Here is a 19928-nt window from a genome sequence, read left to right as displayed (position 1 = left end):
ACTCTGTTCTTACTGACACCGTCCAGCTGGGGGTTTAGGTGGTAGAGGATCCAGGGGGAATGTTGAAATGGGAGGAGTGGGAATGACGTCTGGAGACAAACCCCAGAATGAGATGAGGATTGAAAAATTATCTTTATTATCTTGAGTGGGAGCTGGAGCTGGAAGTCTCCAGCTTCTCCCTCCAACAACTCAGCTCCCATTGTACCCATCTGGGGACATAGATGAAGTTACAGGTCAGTTATTGGACAGCTCACAGGCCTCTGTGATGGGAGGAGGGAAAAAGAAGAGGACAGAAGGGAAGTCCAGGGAGAAAAGCAAAGTTGATAGTAATGGGGTGGGGGAGAACGTGTTCTTTCATTCCCTGTGTCAAAGGGGAGTCTCTAAGGCTCTTTTCCCTCCACATATGACCCTCTGCCCCCTTTATCCAGTGCAAACTCAGAAACCTCTCTTTTGAGTAGCCCAGAACCCATCCTGCCTCCCTCAGGTGACATCACAGCTCTTAGCCACATCCCTCTGGTGACATCACACGAGCCTCTTTCACCCTGTAACACCAGAAGACTTGGTGAGTCCTAATCTTGTTTTATGAGATTTTAACCCCTTACCTTGATTCCTAGAAGTCAGTAAGAAGGCTTTGGAGTCCAGGCAGGAAGTCAGGGACTTGAATTCCTCCACACACTTTTCGGGAGGATGTGGTGAGCGATCTGGAAGGGCAAGGTGGGGTCAGGCCACTCAAAACCCCTGGAAGCACCTAGCTCTTCCTGGGAGGGTGTCATAGGACCCAGAGTGAGGAGTTCTCCTGCCCTCCCTTGTTTCCCTCCAACCCTTCCTGCCTTGTATCCCTACTCACTGTAGAGGAGAAAGCGCTGGTAACCCTGGCCTGTCTCATTCAGCATGATTCCACCTGGGCATGAGCTGGAAAAGAGCTCAGTCTTCATGTCAGGGCGGCCTGTCAAGGCAGGTGGGAGAAGTATGAGAACAGAGATGCAGAACCAAGCTCAAGGGAGGGTGAGGGCTGGGAAGAACCAACCTTCAGTTCTGAGATCTGTGCTCCCTTCAGTCAGGTGGTAGATCCATTTCCGGGGCACACAGAGCCCATCTTTCCTGCAGAGGTGGTGGTGGCAAGGAGGAAAGAATGAGCATCACCCCAACCATAGTGTCCCAGCTTCTTTTTTTTTTTTTTTGAGACAGAGTCTCACTCTGTCACCCAGGCTGGAGTGCAGTAGCGCCATCTCGGCTCACTGCAAGCTCCGCCTCCCGGGTTCACGCCATTCTCCTGCCTCAGCCTCCTGAGTAGCTGGGACTACAGGCGCCCACCACCATGCCCAGCTAATTTTTTATATTTTTAGTACAGACGGGGTTTCACTGTGTTAGCCAGGATGGTCTCGATCTCCTGACCTCGTGATCTGTCCGCCTCAGCCTCCCAAAGTGCTGGGATTACAGGCGTGAGCCACCATGTCTGGCCTGTCCCGGCTTCTATTTACTCCATTGTATTCGTTATTGAAGCCCAGCTCTCCTTGGGTTTCAAGCTACCAAGCATTGGTTAGGCACATCTTTCTCCAGAGGGCAATTAATACAGCCATTGAATTCCGTGGGCCAAGCATAGTAGATATACCAGCTAAGAGGCCAGCTCTTGGTGGGTGGATTCTCACACTTTGGGCAGAGACTGACCCCAGTGATGCTTCTGCCTCCTTACCACTCACATGCGGATGGTAGCACGAAGGTGGAGCTGCATCGGGGCAGAGCCAGCAGCCATATTGAAGACAATGTTGTCCACAGGGTCAAAAGTTGCCAACTCCTCCTTGGTGGGAGCTGCCCCTGCGATAAAGTACCACCGGCCCAAGTGGACCTCTGGGAACTGGAGAGACAATGAAGGGAGCAAAAGAGGGTGGGTTCCAGCACAGGATGGGTTCAACCTCTTCATCAGTCAAAACAGCAAGATTTAGGGGTAGAGGTGTTGGCTGCCTTCCTCTTTCCAACTGGGGATTGGATCCATGACAAAGAGTCATTAAATGACTTTTCCTCTTTGCCCCTCCCCAGTCAACCTGGGTAACCACCCCACCCCCCAATTCTGCCATGCCTCTGCATTGATGGCCACAGTACTGATATTTTTCTTCTTGCTTTCATTATCACAACACTCACACCCGCTTCCTCTCTTCCTTTCCCAAGATGGTCTCCAGTCATCCTAGGCCATCCACCCAAGTCCCTCAGAGCCTCCACCATAGGCTTCCCCCAATCTCAGTCCATACCTCCTTCCCATCCACGCCCAGAGTTGTCAGTTGACTGTGCTCAGGGCACTGGTAGATGGAGTTAAGGATAATACCATAGAAGTAGAGCAGAGCTGCCCAAATTTGGTGGAACATCTTCAGGCAGGAGGGAGCTGGTGCTCTGTGTGCCTTAACTGCTCTCTCCCCTACTGGCTGCTCCGTCCACTCTGCTTTCAGCTCCCTTGCATTCGACCCTTGACCCTTTCACCTGCTAATGAGTAACTTCAACCTTGTTTTCCAACCCAAACCTGGATTACTTAGTGTTTGGGACTTCCTCCCCCTCTTCTGGATGCAACCACTCCATAGTACACCCTGGCATGTCCAGGGTTTCTCAGGAGTTATGAGGAGAGCTGAGCTGTCCAGGGAGAAGCCTGTGGTCTTTGAACCTGTATCTGAGCTGGTTATTTGTTGCACTGTGCAGCACTGAAGGGAAGTAGCTTGACTGGGCCTCTCATTCATTCACTTAGCAAACTGTTTTGAGTCCCAAGTCCCAGTTGTTTCCCAAGAACTAGCTAATCCCCGGGGACATAAAAAAATGAATAAGACATAGCCCCTGATCTTGAAGAAGTCGTTAGAGGGAAAACTAGCTGTGTAGACAAACCATTGCAATACAACTTGGTAAATGCTTTAGAACAGGTATGATGCAGGTGCTGGGGCACAGTGGATTGCTCTCTTTAGTTTACAATTAGAAAAATATGTATACCCTGGCAGTGTTCACTGACACATTCACTCAACATTTATTACTACAAAGAGGCTATGTAATCTGGCTGTTAGAGAGGATAGATGTTGGTGTCAGGCAGAATGTGTCCAAACCCTAACTACAGGCAGGGCAGGTAGCTCATGCCTGTAATCTCAGCACTTTGAGAGGCCAAGGTGGGCGGATGGCTTAAGCCCAGGAGTTCAAAACCAGTCCGGGCTACATGGAAAAACTCTGTCTCTACAAAAAATACAAAAATTAGCCGATGTGGTGGCACACGCCTGTAGTCCCAGCTACTAGGGAGGTTGAGGAGGGAGGATTGCTTGAGCTTGGGATGTCGAGGCTGCAATGAGCCCTGATTGTGCCACTGCACTCCAGCTTGGGCGACAGAGACTCTGTCTCCAAACAAACAAAACACCACCAACCCCTAACTGCTATGTCTGTTTTTTCATCTGTAAAATTGGCAAATCATCAATCTTATAGGATTAAATGAAATAATGCACATAAAGCCCTTAGCAAAGACTTGCACATGGTAAGTCCAAAGTATATATTTGCTATAATTAATAGTAATGTTTGCAAAGCACTTAGTTTCTGGTGGGTAATAAGTTCTCAAATAATAGGCAGTAAGAATTGCCAAATAGGTTGTCCTTGGATAGCACCAAGTGACTGGAGCAGTTAATGCTGTGAGAGATGGATCTTCCTCGATAGATTATTTATTTACTTATTTATTTTTAAGACAGGGTCTCACTCTGTCGCCCAGGCATGACTTTGACTTCCCCGGCTCAGATGATTCCCGAGTAGGAGGTATAGGTGCACGCCATCACGCCTAGCTAATTTTTTGTAGACACAGAGTTTCACCATGTTGCCCCAGGCTGGTATTAAACTCCTGAGCTCAAGCAGTCGGCCGGCCCACCTTGGCCTCCTAAAGTGTTGGGATTACAGATGAGCCACCACACCTAGCTTGATAAATTTATATCCCATGGACTGCCACAAAAAATTTGCCGAGGGCTGAGGCTTGCGATTTAGTTAAAAAACAAACAAAATTTGGGTGACCAGTATATTAGAGTTTATTGTACTGTTGTATTTTGGTGTAATGTTTGAATTTTTTTTTTTTTTTTTTGAGATGGGAGTCTCGTTCTGTTGCCCAAGCTGGAGTGCAGTGGCGTGATCTTGGCTCACTGCAATCTCCACCTCCCGGGTTCAAAGCAATTCTCTGCCTCAGCCTCCCAAGTAGCTGGGATTACAGGCGCCCGCCACCACGCCAGGCTAATTTTTGTATTTTTAGTAGAGACGGGGTTTCACCATTTTGGTCAGGCTGGTCTTGAACTCCTGACCTCGTGATCCACCCGCCTCATCCTCCCAAGTGTGAGTCACTGTGCCCGGCCGAAAATTTTTGTAATAAAAAGCTAAAATGTGGTTAGGCACAGTAGCTCACACCTATAATCCCAGCACTTTGGAAGGCCAAGGTGGCAGACTTGCTTGAGGCCAAGTCTGCAAGACCAGGCTGGGCAACATAGCAAGACCCCATCTCTATAAAAATAAAATTAGCCAGGTGTGGTGGTGCGCATCTGTGGTCCCTACTAGGGAGGCTGAGGTGGGAAGATCGGTTGGGCTCGGGAGGCAGAGGCTACAGTGAGTTGTGATTGTGCCACTGCACTCCAGCCTGGGCGACAAAGCGAGACCCTCTCTCAAAAAAATAAGCTAAAATGTTAACAGCTTTTTATTGGGGTAGTAAAGTACAAGTGCTCGATCTGGAGTCCTGTAGGCCTGGATTTGTCAATTCTGACACTTATGTTCGTCTAAGTGTACTCACTTAAAAAATGTTAAAGGCTTGTTAAAAGGCTTTTTAAAATAATACACAAAACCCGTAGTATATGGGCTGGCACAAGTGCTCATTAAACAGCTGCTTATTAGAACTCTTAACTAAAATATAACCAGGACCTGGGTATAAACTACGAATCCCAGAAAGGTTGGACACCCCAACAGCGATGTGTCTTTCTGGAGGACTCGCAGTTTCGCGGGGCCGAGGCCCTTGGCCCAGGGCAGGTTAAGAGAAGAGGGCACGGAGAGGCGGTAATGCCTCCACCCCCGGCCTTCGGAAGCACGCTGGCCGGCCTTTAAATTCCCCACGGTCAGGGTCTTGTCTTTCTGTCCACTCGGACTCCATCTGCTCCCAATTCTCAAACTCGGAGGCGCCTCTTTTCTTGACAAGTCGTGCAACTTAGTAGCACGTTTACTTTTCCTAAAACGTGTCATGTCCCCTTGGCCACACACTGACGAATGTGACGCCCACAGCCCTTAAAACGCCCACCCGGCAGAACCGAAATCTAGCCCAACCAAGCAACCGAGAACAAAATTGACCAGTGCCGCCCCCAAACGCCTACTGAAAGAGTAACTTCCGGAGGCACAGAAGAAAGGGCGCAGCGAGGGCAATAGGGTGGAGAAGAGTTTTAGCTGGCTAGGACAGTGCCGCCTGAAATTATCAGCCTGCCAAGATTTAAACATAGATTAATGTGGCATAATCCCCCATCTCCAAAGTCCAAGGTCCATACGACCGTCCATAGCCCCTCTCGAGGCAGTGGTAGAGTCCCAGCTGGTGATTGTTTTTCAGGCATTTACGGTAGCCACCTCAATCTTCTAGCGCTCAAGCGCGCGCACAGACGTGAACGCCGCCAGAGGGGGGAGGGGGTGGGGCGATGCTTAAGTGTCCACGCATCCGTAGTGCGACGCACGCAGGCGTAGTACGGTCCCCCGGGCGACAGCGGTGGCGGCTCCTCGGGGTGCTCGGCTCCCTCCCACTTAGGCCGGCCCCGGCCCGACTCGCCCTCAGAAACTCACTGTTTGGGGCTGCGGACTTTCTCGTCGTGCCCCACAAAAGTAAAGCTTGGGGACCTGGGGGGAGCCGGAAGTATCGCTTCGAGATCCCCAAATACTATCGGGGAAACGGAAGTGGCCGTCGGTGGCAGGTTTGGGGGAGACCGGAAGTGACGGTCCGTGGGGAAGTCGGGGGCGGAGCCGCGGGGTGGTGGGTGTGTGTGTGTGTGTGTGTGTGTGTGTGTGTGTGTGTGTTTGGCTGTGGGTTAGTTGTGCCGTTCTGCTGGAACACCGTGGGAAGGCAGTAGACGCGGGCAGTCAGCTAGCAGGTCCGTCGCCCCGTGAGTGCCGTTTCGGGTCTATAGTGAGTTAGGAGGGTTCGATGGGCGTGGCGCGCGTGCGCGAAACCACTTTCTCCGCAGAGTGTGGGGCGACCACCGCTTTCGCGTTGTCCCAGGATTTTCCGACCTCTGGGGCGCTTGTCCTGCCGTGACCGGTGATGACACTAGTCTCTGGTCTCGTGCTTCCTTCGTAATCTGACTGGCTCCCTGCTTATTGTGATTGGCGTCGTGGAGCCCCTCCCACCTCTTGTCCTCCAGCTCCCTAAGCCGTCGATCTCCTGCCCTTTGTGTTTCTCTCCCTGTGCCCCGGAATCAGAAGGGGGATGGGGACAGGTGTGAATGTGTGTGTGTGTGTGCAGGAGAAACTTTTTAGGTATTGGGGCAGGGATTAATGCTAGGGAGTCTTCCGGGTACACTCTGGTCTGGGCAACAGCGGGCCTTCCTTCCTTCGTTCTTCTTTAGAGACCTGTCGGCCATGGAGCCTAATGATAGTACCAGTACCGTTGTGGAGGAGCCTGACAGCTTGGAGGTGTTGGTGAAGACCTTGGACTCTCAAACTCGTACCTTTATTGTGGGGGCCCAGGTGAGACACCTCACTAGTTCTGGAAGACACCTTTAGCTTTTCCTCGTTTAGGCCCCTTAGCCTGAGAGATGAGCTTGATTTTCTGGTCACCAGATTTTCTTTTCTTTTTTTTTCTTTTTTTTGAGATGGAGTCACGCCCTGTCTTCCAGGCTGGAGTGCAGTGGCGCGATCTCGACTCACTGAAACTTCCACCTCTTGGGTTCAAGCGATTCTCCTATCTCAGCCTCCTGAGTAGCTGGGATTATAGGCGTGTGCCACTATACCCAGCTGATTTTTGTATTTTTAGTAGAGACGGGGTTTCACCATGTTGGTCAGGCTGGTCTTGAACTCCTTACCTCAGGTGATGTGCCCTCCTCGGCCTCCCAAAGTGCTGGTATTACAGGCATGAGCCACTGCACCTGGCCTCAGATTTTCTTTTTATTGATCCCTTTGTTCGTATTCCAGTAGAACGTTTTCTGATGTATTGTGAGTGAGGCTGATTTTGTTCTGTCCTCCACATGGATAGAACTTAATGCAGAGGGAAATACAGAGGAAGGAAGAATCTGTGTGTCATCATCATGGGTGGACCCCAACCCAAAGGGACAGGCATGGCTCTGGCCTTTGGGAAGGGAAACAGCACAGGGACCCTAAGCAAGTGTGTCTTACTGATAGACATTGGTCAGGTCTATGTTGTGTTTTTAAAGGGTAGAAATCAGAACCCATAGTGGAGATAGGTCCTTGATAGACTGTTGAGTGAAATTACTAATTTTTGTGGCATAGCTTGAGTCTCTTATGCTTAAAGCCTTGGAGATAGCTATCTGTGTCTTTACTCCTGTAATACTTGGAGACAGATTGCATGTGGGGTGGTCCGTGGTTTTCTAAAATGTGATATTACCTGGATATAAGAAAGCCATACATAGACTTGTGATTAGATGTATATAAATACTCTGGTACTTCCCAAGAGTCAGTTTGTAGTTAGGAAAAATATTTCTCTTTTTGCTTTTTTTTTTTTTGAGATGGAGTTTTGCTCTTGTTGCCCAGGATGGAGGGCTGGGGCGCAATCTCAGCTCACTGCAACCTCTGCCTCCTGGGTTCAAGCAATTTTCCTGCCTCAGCCTCCTGAGTATCTGGGATTACAGACGACGCCTACTACCACGCCTGGCTAATTTTTGTATTTTTAGTAGAGACAGGGTTTTACCGTGTTGGCCAGGCTGGTCTTGAACTCCTGACCTCAGGTGATCCACCTGCCTCGGCCTCCCAAAGTGCTGGGATTACAGGTGTGAGCCACTGTGCTGGGACCTTTTTTGCTACTTTCTTATCTTCTTAGTCTTTCTTCATTAACCTGATACCAGACCCCATCTTCTTTGCCATTTTTTAATCTTGGAAATCACAGGAGAGTCTGGTAAATAAACTGGTATCATCTTGTGTTTGGAAAGGGGTCACTGATGTCTCTAGACACATACTCCCTTGGATGCCAGACAGATAATGTAATGTCCATGTGGTTTTTTTTTGTTTTTCATCCGTGTTATTTTTCCTGGATCTATAACCTGAGCTTCATTAAGTTTATTTATTTAATTTTTTGAGATGGAGTCCCTCTCTGTTACCCAGGCTAGAGTGTAGTGATGTGATCTTGGCTCACTGCAACCTCCGCCTCCCGAATTCAAGTGATTCTCTTGCCTCAGCCTCCCTAGTAGCTGGGATTACAGGCGACCACCATGCCTGGCTTATTTTTTTGTATTTTTGGTAAAAAAGGGGTTTTACCATGTTGGCCAGGCTGGTCTCGAACTCCTGACCTAATGTGATCTGCCTGCCTTGGCCTCCCAAAGTGCTGGGATTACAGGTGTGAGCCACCGCGCCAAGCCAAGTTTATTGTCTGTATTTTGACAGCTGTTACTTTAGTTTAAGGGTTTGCACAGTAATGATCTCACAGTCAAGACAAACGGGTAGTGATTCTGTGGTGGTTTTTACCCCTCACCTCCACAACTCGGTTGTCTGTCTTTGTTCTTCCTCTTTCCTCCATTCTTTCCATTCCTGTGCATGCCTCTTCTTTTCAGATGAATGTAAAAGAGTTTAAGGAGCACATTGCTGCCTCTGTCAGCATCCCATCTGAAAAACAACGGCTTATTTACCAGGGACGAGTTCTGCAAGATGATAAGAAGCTTCAGGAATACAGTAAGGGGGCTGGGGAGGCAGTTCAGAGGTTGGGGCTACTGTCTGGAGGGATGAACTGAGGCCATGGGTTTACCTGTTCATACTATGTTTTGGTGTGTGTCTATTTTTCTGCAGATGTTGGGGGAAAGGTTATCCACCTGGTGGAACGGGCTCCTCCTCAGACTCACCTCCCTTCTGGGGCATCTTCTGGGACGGGGTCTGCCTCAGCCACTCATGGTGGGGGACCCCCCCCTGGTACTCGGGGGCCTGGAGCCTCTGTTCATGACCGGAATGCCAACAGCTATGTCATGGTTGGAACCTTCAATCTTCCTGTAAGCTTATGTTCCACAGGGGAGGGCTTTTGTGGGTAGCTTTGGTTGTGGTAGCACCAGGGAATTAATAAGATAGATGCTTCCATCTTTAGATTGGGTTCAGGGGGCCCTGTGGTGTGCTGTTGGTCTCAGTCTTTAAGGAGAAAAGGAGGTAGGGCTCCAGGGAATGAATTGGAGGTGTGGAGGCCTTAGTGTTGGCTTCTCCCAGAACAACTTCCCTTACCCTTTCCCCAGAGTGACGGCTCTGCTGTGGATGTTCACATCAACATGGAACAGGCCCCGATTCAGGTATTGAGGGGCCTCCGAGGGTCAGGGAAGGGGATCTGGGAGAAGGAGGCTGGGAGGTGGGGTGGACCTGGCTGAGAGATGGCTGGGACCTGATTTAGTAGGTGGTAGAACTCATGGCTTCATCTGTAACCTACCCTGATAAACCTTCTCTCATTGTAGAGTGAGCCCCGGGTACGGCTGGTGATGGCTCAGCACATGATCAGGGATATACAGACCTTACTATCCCGGATGGAGGTAAGTGGGCAAGGCTGGCTAGGGTCTCTCTCCACCCTCCCTCTCCCTTTTCTCTCAGCCTGGGAGTTAGGGCTTCACTGGCCACATCCACAGGGTTTGGCCTTCATAATCTAGTCTTCTCTGCAGTATTCATTCTTTTGGGCAGAAAAAGTATCTTTGTGAGGCTCTCTCATTTCTGCCAATCCTCTTGGTGCCTGGTATCTGGGGAGTTTGTTTCAGACTTAGTCTCATGGCATCTCTTTTCAATTAAAGGATTCTACACTCTTAACTTGTGGAGGCTGGGAAACCAACTTGTGGAGGAAAGGAAACCACAATCTCTACTCTTTGTTAGAAATTTATTTACAAATATTACAGATGCTGTGGCTGGGTGTGGTGGCTCCCGCCTGTAATCCCAGCACTTTGGGTCGCCATGGCAGGGGGATAACGTGTGGTCAGGAGTTCCAATCCAGCCTGGCCAACATGGTGAAACCCTGTCTCTACTACAAGTACAAAAATTAGTTGGGTGTGGTGGCACGTGCCTGTAGTCCTGGCTACTTAGAAGGCTGAGGCAAGAGAATTTCTTGAACCTGGGAGGCGGAGGTTACAGTGGGCTGAGATCATGCCACTGCACTCCAGCCTGGGCAACAGAGCGAGACTCTGTCTCAAAAAAAAAAAAAAAATTACAGATGCTTATTATACATCTAATTTGTGTCAGTCTTATGCTAGTTGCTAGCGAGTCGGAGATAAAATTGCAGAGCCATGCCTTCAGGGAGTCTAGTTAGGATACTTTTTCTGTTCAGTCTCCTGTAGAGTAATCCTCTGCAGCAGTCTTATCCTGCCTTTGGTATCCTGACTCTCCCCTACCTTCAGTGTCGAGGAGGGCCCCAACCGCAGCACAGTCAGCCGCCCCCGCAGCCACCGGCTGTGACCCCGGAGCCAGTAGCCTTGAGCTCTCAAACATCAGAACCAGTTGAAAGTGAAGCACCTCCCCGGGAGCCCATGGAGGCAGAAGAAGTGGAGGAGCGTGCCCCAGCCCAGAACCCGGAGCTCACTCCTGGCCCAGCCTCAGCGGGCCCAACACCTGCCCCGGAAACAAATGCACCCAAGTGAGAGATGGAGGGAATCTTTAGTGGGTGGGGAATCCTAAGTGAAGTATGGGGAGAAGGAAATGAACCATGGCAAGGGAGGGAAAGGATTACTTGGAGGTCTTAGTTGAAGGGTTAGCATTGAGGGGCGAGGAGGGGCTCTCTCGGTATAGGTAAATGATGCTAGGACAGGCAGCTGAGAAGAACTGCTGCTCTCCCTACGGCAAGGAAATCCAAATGGTATCTCCTGAGCCTGATCGGAATTCTCCTCTGAGTTCACGAAGGCCTGCTCTGTTTCTTAGAATTAGTCTCTCACCATTGTAGGTGCAGGATTGTGGTGGGGAGGGTGGGAGCAGTTCATTTTCTTCTCCCTATCCTCTCATGGGTGGGAGTAAAGAATAGAAGCTTTGGCTGGGTGCAGTGGCTCATGCCTGTAATCTCAGCACTTTGGGAGGCAGAGGCGGGCAGATCACCTGAGGTCAGGAGTTCGAGACCAGCCTGGCCAACATGGGGAAACCCCGTCTCTACTAAAAAATACAGGCCGGGCACGGTGGCTCACGCCTGTAATCCCAGCACTTTGGGAGGCCGAGGCGGGTGGATCATGAGGTCAAGAGATCGAGACCATCCTGGCTAACATGATGAAACCCCGTCTCTACTAAAAATACAAAAAATTAGCTGGGCATGGTGGCGGGCACCTGTAGTCCCAGCTATTCGGGAGGCTGAGGCAGGAGAATGGTGTGAACCCGGGAGACGGAGCTTGCAGTGAGCCGAGGTCGCACCACTGCACTCCAGCCTGGGTGATAGAGCGAGACTCTGTCTCAAAAAAAAAAAAAAAAAAAAAATACAAAAATTAGCCGGGTGTGGTGGCAGGCAACTTAATCCCAGCTACTTGGGAGGCAGAGGCAGGAGAATCGTTTGAACCTAGGAGGCGGAGGTTGAAGAGAATAGAAGCTCTGCTGGTCCAGAGAAGGATTGGGCCAGGGCTCTGGGAGACCAGGGAGAAAGAGGGCACATGTGGTCCCTGTTGACTGTGAGGGTGGGAATCTGAGGAAGGCTTTGGCTCATTGCCCCTTGGGTTTGTCCACAGCCATCCTTCCCCTGCGGAGTATGTCGAGGTGCTCCAGGAGCTACAGCGGCTGGAGAGTCGCCTCCAGCCCTTCTTGCAGCGCTACTACGAGGTTCTGGGTGCTGCTGCCACCACGGACTACAATAACAATGTGAGCCCTTTGATGGCCCTGCCCTTTCTTCTCAGCCCGAGTACTCCCAAAACAGAACAGGCTGAAATACAGATAACTCTTTCCCTCCCTGGAAAAACATTGCAACAGGGCCAGGTGCAGTGGCTCACGCCTGTAATCCAGCACTTTGGGAGGCCAAGGTGGGCGGATCATCTGAGATCGGGAGTTTGAGACCAGCCTGGCCAACATGGTGCAACCCCATCTCTACTGAAAATATAAACATTAGCTGGACTTAGTGGTGCACACCTGTAATCCCAGCTACTCAGGAGGCTGAGGCAGGAGAATCGCTAGAACTCGGGAGGAGGAGGTTGCAGTGAGCCGAGATTGCACTACTGCACTCTAGCCTGGGTGACAGAGCGAGACTGTCTCAAAAACAAAACAAAACAAAAAAACACACATTGCAACAAAACAATTTCCCTCTAAACCTGTAAGTGATTTTGTCCTCCCTTACAGAGAAGGTGATAATCTTTGCTGTAAGCACTGTCCTCGTACCCCTTGTGCCCCTGAATGAATTTAGAAAACGTAAAGTACAGGAGATCAGTATATGATGACTTACTGATTCATTGTAGTGTTTTAATAGGATGTTCCTTATGTGAATAAGATATAATTTATTTGCAAAGATTTGGTCTACATATAAACTTCCAAGGATATAACTGAAAGTTTTGGAGGACATGGTATTCTCAGTAGGCGTTATTGCTTTTATTAGTGAGATGGACTCCAGCTTGATATTTTCTGCCTTTTTGTGTTTGGCTGGCGTGCGCAGCACGAGGGCCGGGAGGAGGATCAGCGGTTGATCAGCTTGGTAGGGGAGAGCCTGCGACTGCTGGGCAACACCTTTGTTGCACTGTCTGACCTGCGCTGCAATCTGGCCTGCACGCCCCCACGACACCTGCATGTGGTCCGGCCTATGTCTCACTATACCACCCCCATGGTGCTCCAGCAGGCAGCCATTCCCATACAGGTGGGTTAGGTCCAGCAGGCAGCCATTCCCATACAGGTGGGTTGGGGGAGTCTGGCCTGAGGGAGAGTGAGGGGTGTTGATAGAGTGACCCAGGGTAGCTACTGGGCCTGAAGGAGGTTAGGAAAGGAGGAGACTGGAAACATGGTGATGAAGGCTGGAGATACTTTAGAGGTTTATCATGAGGTTTTCTTGGTTAGGCTCTTGTATTTTTCTCACGTCTGCCTGTCCATCTGTCTTTTTCAGATCAATGTGGGAACCACTGTGACCATGACAGGAAATGGGACTCGGCCCCCCCCAACTCCCAATGCAGAGGCATCTCCCCCTGGTCCTGGGCAGGCCTCATCCGTGGCTCCGTCTTCTACCAATGTCGAGTCCTCAGCTGAGGGGGCTCCCCCGCCAGGTCCAGCTCCTCCGCCAGCCACCAGCCACCCGAGGGTCATCCGGATTTCCCACCAGAGTGTGGAACCCGTGGTCATGATGCACATGAACATTCAAGGTGAGAATAGTTGCTGGCGAGAAGAGCAGGATCAGCATGATGAGGGAGGTTCATGCTGAGGTGTGAGGGAACAGGGTGGGGAAGGGAGAGGCACATGCTGGTGGTGGTAGCCTGGGGACCAGAGCGGAAGCTTAAGTAGACAGATGTGGGGGGTGTGGGGGCTGGTTTGTCTTTGGAGGTGTGTTTGTGTGGTGAAGGGAGCACCTCTCCCTGTTTAGATGGAGGGAAAGGCAGGCTTTCTGATTGGGGGATTATGGGCCTGAAGTATGCCTGATCTCGGAAGGATATAGTTAGGCCTTGGCCCTACCTACCTCAGGGCCACTGTCTCTGTCTCCCTGCCCAGATTCTGGCACACAGCCTGGTGGTGTTCCGAGTGCTCCCACTGGCCCCCTGGGACCCTCTGGTCATGGCCAAACCCTGGGTAAGAGTGAGGGCATCAGGGCAGGCTGAGCTCTGGGTAGAGAAAGGGAAGGGCTGAGTGGGTGGGTTGAAGGGGTCCAGGTTCAAGGTTACATCAGACCCGCCCCCCAGGCTCCACCCTCATCCAGCTGCCCTCCCTGCCCCCTGAGTTCATGCACGCCGTCGCCCACCAGATCACTCATCAGGCCATGGTGGCAGCTGTTGCCTCCGCGGCCGCAGGTAATGACCTGGAAGGGGAGGCTTGGGAGGTAGGGCACAGTCCATGGTGGCAGCTGGCTGGCAAGGGCCTGGCCCTCAGCCCTCTTCGGTCTGTCTCTTCTGCCACCCACAGGACAGCAGGTGCCAGGCTTCCCAACAGCTCCAACCCGGGTGGTGATTGCCCGGCCCACTCCTCCACAGGCTCGGCCTTCCCATCCTGGAGGGCCCCCAGTCTCTGGGACACTGGTGAGCAAGGGTCGGGGAGTTCTAGTGCGTAACAGTCTAGGGAGAGACTCCTGTGGTGGTGCATGGAAGGGCAGGTCTGAAGTTCTCCCTTGCTCTCTATCCAGCAGGGCGCCGGTCTGGGTACCAATGCCTCGTTGGCCCAGATGGTGAGCGGCCTTGTGGGGCAGCTTCTTATGCAGCCAGTCCTTGTGGGTGAGTTTTCATTCTTCCCCACTCAGAGTTTAAACTCCTTTCCTAGTCTGCTCACTGGCACTTTCCAGTTCTTTCCATATTTTCTTGGTTCCTGCTTTCGTGGAATGGGGCTGCTGTAGTGTCTTGTGTCTTCAGGTTTCAGCTTTTTTTTTTTTTTTTTTTTTTTTTTGAGATGGAGTCTCACTCTGTTGCTAGGCTGGAGTGCAGTGTACAATCTTGGCTCACTGCAACCTCTGCCTCCCGGGTTCAAGTGATTCTCCTGCCTCAGCCTCCTGAGTAGCTGGGACTACAGGTGCACGCCACCACGCCCAGCTGATTTTTTATGTTTTTAGTAGAGAAGGGGGTTTCACCATGTTGGCCAGGATGGTCTTGAACTCTTGACCTTGTGATCCACCCACCTTGGCCTCCCAAAGTGCTGGGATTACAGGCTTGAGCCATCGTGCCCGGCCAGCTTTTTTCTTTTTTTTTTAAGTTACAGAGTCTTGCTCTGTCACCCAGACTGTAGTGCAGTGGTGCAATCCAGTGAGGTAAAGCTCACTGTAACCTTGAACTCCTGGGCTCAAACAGTTCTCCCACCTCAGCCTCCTGAGTAGCTAGCAGTACTAGCTCCTGGCTAGTAATTGTCTTTTTTTTTTTTCTGGTAGAGATGGGGTCTTGCTATGTGGCCTAGACTCCTGGGCTCAAGCAGTTCTCATGCCTTGGCCTCCCAAAGTTGCTAGGATTACAGCCGAGAGCCACCATGCTCAGCCCCGCTTTCTTTTTTCGGTTTCTTACAGCTCAGGGGACCCCAGGTATGGCTCCACCGCCAGCCCCTGCCACTGCTTCTGCCAGTGCTGGCACCACCAACACAGCTACCACAGCTGGCCCCGCTCCTGGGGGGCCTGCCCAGCCTCCACCCGCCCCTCAACCCTCCACGGCTGATCTTCAGTTCTCTCAGCTTCTGGGGAACCTGCTAGGGCCTGCAGGGCCAGGGGCTGGAGGGCCTGGTGTGGCTTCTCCCACCATCACTGTGGCGATGCCTGGTGTCCCTGCCTTTCTCCAGGGCATGACTGACTTCTTGCAGGTGAGTGGCTGGCTTGCCATTCACCTCATCTTCCTGTCCCCTGGCCCAGCCAGGCAGTGGTACCTTCTTGCCATTATATAACCACTGGGTAAGAGCCCCTAGTGACATGTTAGGGGAAGGGGCCCTGGGAATTCATTGACTCTGAACCTTTCATTTTAAAGATGAAGAAAATGAGGTTTAGAAAAAGAAAGTATAGTAATTAGTGTCACTGCTTTCTGACAACCTGTTCAGAGGAAGAGGTAGGTAGTTGTGCTGCCTGACTCTGTTAAATACCTACCATACTTCTGCTTTAAGCAGTGAAGATCAGAATGTAACTCCCCATCTTCCCAGACCCGTTGGTTTGTGCCCTCTTGATGCCGTATTATTTCCGTGTGTCTTCATTCTCACCTCACTTTCTGTTCTTTGTTCTTTCTTTATTTGCCAGGCAACACAGACAGCCCCTCCACCACCCCCACCTCCTCCACCCCCACCACCTGCCCCAGAGCAGCAGACCATGCCCCCACCAGGCTCCCCTTCTGGTGGCGCAGGGAGTCCTGGAGGCCTGGGTCTTGAGAGCCTGTCACCGGAGTTTTTTACCTCAGTGGTGCAGGGTGTGCTCAGCTCCCTGCTGGGCTCCCTGGGGGCTCGGGCTGGCAGCAGTGAAAGTATTGCTGCCTTCATACAACGCCTCAGTGGATCCAGCAACATCTTTGAGCCTGGAGCTGATGGGGCCCTTGGTGAGTAAAAGGGATGCTTTGGCTTGCTCCAGGAAGGGGCAGCCAGAGGAATGTAGATGGCCTTGGTTTAGGGGTGTTGCCAAGGTGGGATGAGGTTGATGATCTGGTTGTGGGTGGGCAGGCCAGGTGGTAAAGGCCATTGCTAACATCTGCCCTTGTCCCCCAGGATTCTTTGGGGCCTTGCTTTCTCTTCTGTGCCAGAACTTCTCTATGGTGGACGTAGTGATGCTTCTCCATGGGCATTTCCAGCCACTACAACGGCTCCAGCCCCAGCTGCGATCCTTCTTCCACCAGCACTACCTGGGTGGTCAGGAGCCCACACCCAGTAACATCCGGGTAAATGAAGGCCAGGGGCCCCAGAACTCTCCTCCTTTGCACATTTTATTCCTTATTTCTGACTGCTGCTCTGCCAGGTAAAGCTCCAATTGCCCCCACACAAGCCCTGGACTTGTTGGGGTCGAGGTGAAAGTCTTGGGAGGACTGAGGCTTTGAACTAAACCTGTTCTGTTTCCTCCACAGATGGCAACCCACACATTGATCACGGGGCTAGAAGAGTATGTGCGGGAGAGTTTTGTGAGTAACCCTTCTCTATTCCTTTCCTCTCCTGGGTCTGGTCAAGGCAGCTGCCTCCTCCACTCCCAGTCTTATGATTCTTGATTTTGGGATCTTTGTGTTATCTTGTCTCTCAGTCCTTGGTGCAGGTTCAGCCGGGTGTGGACATCATCCGGACAAACCTGGAATTTCTCCAAGAGCAGTTTAATAGCATTGCTGCGCATGTGCTGCATTGCACAGGTCAGGGGCTGGCCAGGCGGGGGGGCAAGTGGGGCCTGTTGCATGTGCAGGGCTGCCACATGCCAGCATTCCCTCCTTGTATTTTGCCCACAGATAGTGGATTTGGGGCCCGGTTGCTGGAGTTGTGTAACCAAGGCCTGTTTGAATGCCTGGCCCTAAACCTGCACTGCTTGGGGGGACAGCAGATGGAGCTTGCTGCTGTTATCAATGGCCGAATTGTAAGCACCACCTAGCCCCAGATCCTTAGCCTTTTGTTTCCTGAGGTTTCCATTCTCTGCAGTTTTCATTTTTCTTTTCTAAATTGACATTCTGTAACCTGGATCTAATCTATTTCTAAAGGTGGTTGAGGGTTTTGTGTTCTAAATCTGCTTTCTGTCCCTCAGCGTCGTATGTCTCGTGGGGTGAATCCCTCCTTGGTGAGCTGGCTGACCACTATGATGGGACTGAGGCTTCAGGTGGTACTGGAGCACATGCCTGTAGGCCCTGATGCCATTCTCAGATACGTTCGCAGGGTTGGTGATCCCCCCCAGGTAAGGGACCTGTTGGGCGATGGGGTCAGGGTACTTGAGAGAACTGGAGAGATCTGAGAGGAAGTATGGTGTTCTTTAATTTCACAGCCACTTCCTGAGGAGCCAATGGAAGTTCAGGGAGCAGAAAGAGCTTCCCCTGAGCCTCAGGTACTCTGGAGAGGGGGAGGTTGAGGGGCCAGATAATGTGGAGTGGAGGGCTGGGGGAGAAAGGTTTGGAGGCTAAAAATTCTGAAGCCTGGCTCTTCCCGCCATCTGACACCCAGCGGGAGAATGCTTCCCCAGCCCCTGGAACAACAGCAGAAGAGGCCATGTCCCGAGGTCCACCTCCTGCTCCTGAGGGGGGCTCCCGGGATGAACAGGATGGAGCTTCAGCTGAGACAGAACCTTGGGCAGCTGCAGTCCCCCCAGTAAGTGTCAGGAAGTAATCCAGTGGGTCATGGCAGCTGAAAGTCAAGGACATTACTATTTTCTCATCTTTTCCTCCCCAGGAATGGGTCCCTATTATCCAGCAGGACATTCAGAGCCAGCGGAAGGTGAAACCGCAGCCCCCTCTGAGTGATGCCTACCTCAGTGGTATGCCTGCCAAGAGACGCAAGGTTGGTTTTCCTCTTCCCTAAGCCTCTCTCTCTATTCAGGTTTCCCCGTCATGCCTGGAATCAAACTATGTAGAGATGGTGGGAGCTCTTGTTATTCAGTCTCCCCTCCCCTCGTTTAATGAGGAAACTTTTCTGGGATTCAGACTTGCTCTTGGTTGTTGCATAACCATACAGGACTTGCCCGACCTTAGTCTGTTTGCTAGCAGTCCTGTATTAGTTGCTCAGCTGCCTAATCCCCATGTGCTTAGATCCCATTTTCCTTTAAGGTGGGTTTCCTCTTGTGGATTACCTAGCTCTGAATCCCGGATGGCTTGACCCCTTCTGCCTTTCGTTTTGAAGAGCACGTTCAAGCACATTCACTTTAGTTTTGGCTAGTGCCAAAGAGAATTAGGAAGGCATTTCTGCTGTAAAAACCACATCCTGGACTCTTAATTTCCCCTCTCTCCACTAGCATGGAGACTCAGTGGAGTGGTTGACTCATGGAAAGGGTGAGCCGGATGGTGGCACTGGATCTGACGTTGATCCTCTTTTCCCTCCCAACCCCCTGTCCCCCAGACGATGCAGGGTGAGGGCCCCCAGCTGCTTCTCTCAGAGGCTGTGAGCCGGGCAGCTAAGGCAGCCGGAGCTCGGCCCCTGACGAGCTCCGAGAGCCTGAGCCGGGACCTGGAGGCACCAGAGGTTCAGGAGAGCTACAGGCAGCAGGTGCCACCTTGAAGCAGAATAGGGATGGTCTAGTGGGAGGGGTTGGGCTAGGGTCCCTCTTCCCTGGATCCCTTCAGCGATGAACTGGTCAGCCTGGTGCTACCATTTGTTTTCCCCTTTGGCATCTGGGAAGGCTTGACAGTGCCACCCCGGGCTATTTGACAGTGTGCTTGGTGGGGGAAATGTTAGCTTCTGAGGGATGGCCTTGTGTGCTTGCTGGGATCATAGGGACTTGGCCAGCGTTTCTCCAACCTGCTTACTTTTTCTCTTTAGCTCCGGTCTGATATACAAAAACGACTGCAGGAAGACCCCAACTACAGTCCCCAGCGCTTCCCCAATGCCCAGCGGGCCTTTGCTGATGATCCTTAGCTCTTTGCTCTATGGCCCTTCCTCATCAGGGGACCGTTTCCCCCCTCTTCCTTCACAGTATTTAAGAAATAAAAGTCGGATTTTTCTGGCTGCTTTCTCTCTACATTGTCTCCATTAAGTAGTGTGTCCCTTAATCTTGTGTGAACTTGTTTTTTAAATTAATACTTCCTTGGAGTACCAGAAAGCTTGTAGTATCTCCCCGTGAGCATATGGACACTGTTGTGTTCTACTCAGCACGCTAAATTGTACAAGCCAGTTTTGATGTTTTTTTTTTTTTTTTTTTTTTTTTGAGACAGAGTATTGCTCTGTCTCCCAGGCTGGAGTGCAGTGGCCCGATCTCGAGCTTGGCTCACTACAACCTCCGCCTCCCGGGTTCAAGCGATTCTCACTCATGCCTCAGCCTCCTGAGTAGCTGGGACTACAGGCGTCCGCCACCACGCCCGGCTAATTTTTGTATTTTTAGTAGAGACAGGGTTTCACCATATTGGCCAGGCTGGTCTCGAACTCCTGACCTTGTGATCCACCCGCCTTGGCCTCCCAAAGTGCTGGAATTACAGGCGGCCACCGTGCCCAGCCTGATGTTTGTATTTTTTGTGCGAAAGCACTTTATATATAAATTAAAAACCTGTATTTTGAGTTGGGAGCATATTCCAGGTGCACACTAG

At 51.4% G+C, this 19928-nt stretch overlaps 2 protein-coding genes across 51 annotated transcripts; one reads left to right on the top strand and one right to left on the bottom strand.

The window, feature by feature from the left end:
- Positions 1-113: 113 nt before the first annotated feature.
- On the bottom strand, positions 114-2897 carry APOM (apolipoprotein M). The gene is made up of 6 exons (XM_004043668.4): positions 2247-2897; positions 1701-1855; positions 1028-1101; positions 848-946; positions 603-701; positions 114-260 (listed from the first exon to the last, which is right to left on the bottom strand). The coding sequence occupies exons 1-6, from the start codon at positions 2358-2360 to the stop codon at positions 235-237; spliced, it is 567 nt and encodes a 188-aa protein (XP_004043716.1). The 5' UTR covers positions 2361-2897; the 3' UTR covers positions 114-234.
- A 1768-nt stretch (positions 2898-4665) lies between these two features.
- Positions 4666-19366, top strand: BAG6 (BAG cochaperone 6). Of its 50 annotated transcripts, none has more exons than XM_019029063.4 (26): positions 4666-5927; positions 6579-6699; positions 8733-8850; positions 8965-9161; positions 9396-9449; positions 9609-9683; positions 10533-10768; positions 11835-11964; positions 12746-12943; positions 13187-13439; positions 13783-13860; positions 13971-14078; positions 14191-14303; positions 14411-14495; positions 15272-15558; positions 15983-16274; positions 16441-16610; positions 16794-16847; positions 16964-17066; positions 17160-17284; positions 17450-17596; positions 17684-17743; positions 17860-18003; positions 18085-18192; positions 18748-18894; positions 19168-19366. In XM_019029063.4, the coding sequence occupies exons 2-26, from the start codon at positions 6592-6594 to the stop codon at positions 19261-19263; spliced, it is 3486 nt and encodes a 1161-aa protein (XP_018884608.2). In that variant the 5' UTR covers positions 4666-5927; positions 6579-6591; the 3' UTR covers positions 19264-19366. The 50 variants fall into 50 exon arrangements, with proteins under 50 accessions (XP_018884608.2, XP_018884601.2, XP_055245967.1 ...); XM_019029056.4 differs by having other exon boundaries at positions 14408-14495; XM_055389992.2 differs by having other exon boundaries at positions 4666-5951.
- The last annotated feature ends 562 nt before the right edge of the window (positions 19367-19928 follow it).

The sequence above is a fragment of the Gorilla gorilla genome, chromosome 5 (genome assembly GCF_029281585.2).
Source record: "Gorilla gorilla gorilla isolate KB3781 chromosome 5, NHGRI_mGorGor1-v2.1_pri, whole genome shotgun sequence".
NCBI lineage: Eukaryota > Metazoa > Chordata > Mammalia > Primates > Hominidae > Gorilla > Gorilla gorilla.
The sequence above is the reverse complement of the archived record's forward strand: the minus strand, read 5'-3'. Positions and strand labels throughout refer to the sequence as shown.